This window comes from Branchiostoma floridae, chromosome 7 (assembly GCF_000003815.2).
Source record: "Branchiostoma floridae strain S238N-H82 chromosome 7, Bfl_VNyyK, whole genome shotgun sequence".
Classification (NCBI taxonomy): domain Eukaryota; kingdom Metazoa; phylum Chordata; class Leptocardii; order Amphioxiformes; family Branchiostomatidae; genus Branchiostoma; species Branchiostoma floridae.
In genome coordinates this window covers 19259318-19263683 of record NC_049985.1, presented here as the reverse complement: position 1 = coordinate 19263683, position 4366 = coordinate 19259318, and the positions used below count along the sequence as shown (strand labels likewise).

At 40.3% G+C, this 4366-nt stretch overlaps 2 protein-coding genes across 2 annotated transcripts in view; one reads left to right on the top strand and one right to left on the bottom strand.

Annotated features, from left to right (window-relative positions):
• The window catches only part of LOC118419095 (polypeptide N-acetylgalactosaminyltransferase 10-like), an 82975-nt gene that overhangs the window by 44820 nt on the left and 33789 nt on the right, over positions 1-4366 (top strand). The gene's annotated exons all lie outside the window — the stretch shown is intronic.
• The window catches only part of LOC118419094, a 33997-nt gene that overhangs the window by 25287 nt on the left and 4344 nt on the right, over positions 1-4366 (bottom strand). The window contains exons 2-3 of the mRNA XM_035825377.1: positions 3501-3732; positions 2669-2778 (exon numbers count right to left, since the gene is read on the bottom strand). Of these exons, the coding sequence (XP_035681270.1) occupies positions 2669-2778; positions 3501-3732 (342 nt within the window). The remainder of the gene's footprint in view (positions 1-2668; positions 2779-3500; positions 3733-4366) is intronic.

The window sequence follows — 4366 nt, the reverse complement described above, 5'->3', positions numbered from 1 at the left end:
GAATACTTTGTTCTAACAGTTTGTAAATAATGGTAACAGCATTTTGCCATTATTTACCATTTTCTACCATTTTTTTTAAATATTGGGTCAGTGGGCTAGGAAGAAAGCAATTCACACACCCTTGCAAAGTATGGTTAGGTGGCCTACCACAAAGGACCCACCAGTGCCCATCAGTGAAATCTTAAGACATACCAGGCAGACAAAAAGGGCTAACTTTTTTGGACCAATATCAAAATGAATTATACCATTTTGCAAGGTTTACCATTTTTTGTAAATATTTCTAAAAGTGAAAGAAATCCTGCAGATGTTTGAAACTTTAATAATATTGTAAATAAAGAGATTTTTGTGTGATATATTTTGTCACGTGCCTGGGGCATGTGTGATTATTATCTACAAATCTGTCAATAAACGTGACAGTGTGTTTGTCCCACGTCGAGCTCGCCTGCCCCAAACTTTTGGCCTTGTTGTCTTCAAATGCATCATTATCAAAACCTTTCTGAAAATGTGTTGAACACGTGGATGTCTCAAGTGTACCTCGAAAATTAATATTGCTGCACAAGTAAATCTCCTTAAATTAAATGCTTATTTATTTGGCGGTATGATTAGTGGCGGTATTTTGTTTGTTTGTATTATGGTTATGCAGGGCTCTAGCCAGCATCCGTTTTTCCGTCAATTGACGGAAATTTGCTGCTTGTGACGGAAAAATTTTAAAACCAATCCGTCAACCTTGACGGACAAAAATCCTTGATGGAAGCTACAGGCGGCTTGGGGACGCCGTCCACGGCCGTAAAAGCCACACACTGTTTGTTTTGCTATTGTTATTATTGTTGACGAAGTGTGTCGGCGTCCTTTAGCATACGATAATCTCATTAAAAACCCGTTTTTCAAGGTCTACTTCAGTCTTTCTAACTCATGGAGGAGTGTTTTCGCGACTTTCGTGACGATGGGAATTAGCTGACGGAAAAAAATTTCGAGCTGGCTAGAGCCCTGTGGTAATGTATGTTATATTGAGGTTGATATCTGTCTTTCCAGCTTGTTGAAAATATACTAGTACTTTCATGTCATGAGCATGAAAATCAGACTTTTGGGAAGGACAGGGTGCAGCAAGGAAATATCTGAGGGACAGGGCATAGAGAATTGTGTACATAGCCCAGAGACAGTGTAACTCATATCCTTTATTAGTATAATTAGGGAGTCCAGTTTGGCCCTTGTGTGACTCACAAGCTAGGTAACCTGACCTCTTGACCCTCTTTTAGAGCCCTTATAGAGGAAGTGATAAGCTGTGGCCTATGTCCCTCTGATTTTCAGCTGTCCCACCACCGACATTCACACATCCGCGGGGACTTTCAATTGAGCTGCCTAATAGTTGGGAGTAATTCATTTTCCAATCTTTGTGACAGCTGGAGAAAGTCGGAACTATTCTGTATTTTTTTCGACTACTAGTATATCTCCGTGACTCGACCTCTGCTTGGAAAGTAGGTTTTTCTGAGACGTCTTGGCCAAGACCTTCTCAGCCAAGACCTTTAACAGCTCTCTTTACACACGCTGTGACAAGCTGTCTTGGACTCTCTGCAGAGCAGGCTTGCAGGCTTTATTCTGAGTCTCTGCATTTAAGCACACACTTTCCTCCGTAATAAGTAGGCAGTTTTTCCACAAATGCAGGGGAAATATGAAAAGTTGGATTGTAGTGGACTCCAACTACTATCAGAAAAAAACTGTCCCTGTTCAAAGAGATAAAAAAAGGTGTCGAAAATAGGAGAGAAAAATTTATATTGAAAAACAACCTCCTAGTAAACACAGATCCAAAATGCTGTAGAGATCGCACTTGGTAGGCTCAATGATATATACCCTTTGACCTACAAATACTGCTCAAAGTTGGCTCTGAACAGGCTCTGAGACGAATTTTCTGAGACCGTTCTCTTTACACAGAAAAAATGGGTCTTGGCACTCCTGCTGTGCGTCTTGGCACTCCCGCTGAGCGTCTTGAGACCACATCTGATGTGGTCTCAAGACGCACAGCAGTAATCTGGTCTAGAGACCCCTAAAGAAATTGCTCTTTACACTGTGGCTGAGACGTCTTGGCTGAGACGGTCTTGGCCAAGACGTCTCAGGAAAACCTAGTGTAAAGCGAGTGTTACAAGGACCCGTTCATGACGCAAAAAATGAAACCGTTCTATCAGTTAGGCATAAAAAAGCGGCATTTTGCACATTGCAAACTTGCAAACTGTTTCAGTTCCTTGAAAAAGCATGGTAATGCGACCTCTGACCCCTGAGGTTGTTTTGATCTTGCCCAAACTTGTGTCAGATTATTGGCCTGAGATTCAAATTAAATTGAAGCCGGGTTTTGTCATGATCGTGGAAATGACTCTGAAAACATTGTGGTCCCGATATATGCCATGTTATGACATTTCCACTGGATCTCCAGACACATTTCACTGCGATATTAGGACTGCTGCGCTGTTCCCTAGCCGGCTATACTCCTCTGGCTAGCTTACTCGTTACTTATTCGTTCCATTTGTACAGTTTTCCAGCAACCCGGAGTCTGGTAAGACTAGGTTGACTTTTTGTGGGGAGTGTATGCATGCATGTAGTGGTGGGTGCTGCAAATCTGCCCAGGTGAAACAGATATGGTAGATGACAAACAGAAGGTAGAAATCAAACCACTTACCATTTTGAAGTGCTTTGACGCTTCTTACTAGTGGAGGTAGAAAGAGCTTCATCACAGGCTTCCAGTCACCAAACCACAGTCCTGCAAAGACTATGTTCTCTCGACGAGTTCTGCAAAGTTTCAGATTAACTGCTTTTAGTAATTTTAGCTAGATAGTCTCATCAGCAAAATAGGTCATTCTTGACCTCATTATGAAGTGTTTATGAAAGAAAAATACATTTTATGATTACAATATCCAATATCAATAGTATTATTCAATGAACATAGACTTTTGTATCAAGCATACACTCTTCTGATGTACTTAATTACTTATAGAATATTGAATATTATAAATCTTTCTTCCTACCCCCAGGTAATCAATTTCATTGTGGCTCATGAGACATGATGTCATTATATGATAGTAAACATGGCAGTCAGGTCGGAACATCATGATACAGTGACTTTCAAAACATATTCTTTTGATTAGCAGAAAAACAAACTAAAAGTGAAGCATGCAATCATATGTAATGTATGATTAGTGTGAATCTCAAAGAATATTTTTTTGCAACTCCCGGTATCAGGTTCCGGACCGACTGCGGTGTTTACTATGATGTCATGAGATGCATGTATCTACTCAAATGTTGTCTCATGCCATCATTGTTACTGATGTGATGGCAATCAGCTGCATTTTGCAATTTTCCTGTGCCATGTGATAGCATTACAATTGCATATGCTGGAATGATGAAAACTAAATATTTTTTGCTGCAATTTTTCGCAACAAAGAAATTCTGGGAAATGTGTACAGTTTAATGTGCTGAAATTGAAGACCTAAATGTAAGAAAAAAATACTGACCTCATGCTGAATGGTAGTTCATTGATAGAATAATACACAGGCCACAATCCGTAGTTTGATGAGCGAAACACTTTGATGCCATCTGTGTTCATGAGAAATGAGATATTTCTCGGGTCCTGTAACTCGTGGATGCTCTTGTACACCAACCCATCAGTGATGTCTTCAATTGCTGTTGGGCACTTTTTCTGGAGACGTTGCCTCTGCTGCACAATGGCTTCATAGAAGTCTTTTCCTTAAAAAAAAGAAAATGACCACCAGTAGTAAGCAAATGTCATCCTTGCAAACATGATGGTTTTAGTCTTTATCTTGAGGGGTTGCAAGAATGTTTGGTGTGCAAAATGTTCAAATTTTTACAATTTAATTCAAACTTGCAGAAAAATTGACAAGCAGATATTTCATTAAACAGTATCACTATCAGGACAACTTAGCACCTGAGACAATTTGTCCCCTGGGTACTACTAGACAAGTGAGACAACTAGTCACCTAGCATACATGTATATGTCACAGGAGAGATGTTGATCCAGTAGAATCGTTGATTCTCCTAGGAGAGATCTCGATCGGAGCTGGTCCTAGGGCCAGCTGCGATCGGGGTCTCTCCTAGGAAAATCGACGATTCTACTAGACGTATAGATTGCAATCTGGGGTCTCTCCCTAGGGCCAACTCCGATCCAAACTTAAATGATGCTAAGATATTGGAAACAGACTGCGATCGGGATCTCTCCTAGGAGAATCGCGATTCTACTAGGAGAGACCCCGATCAGAGTTGCCCTAGGACCTAGCTCCGCTCCAAACTCAAATGATACTAATAGAATATAAGTGACATATAATTAACAAAAGCAATACTTTTTATGATAACATGATTTGTA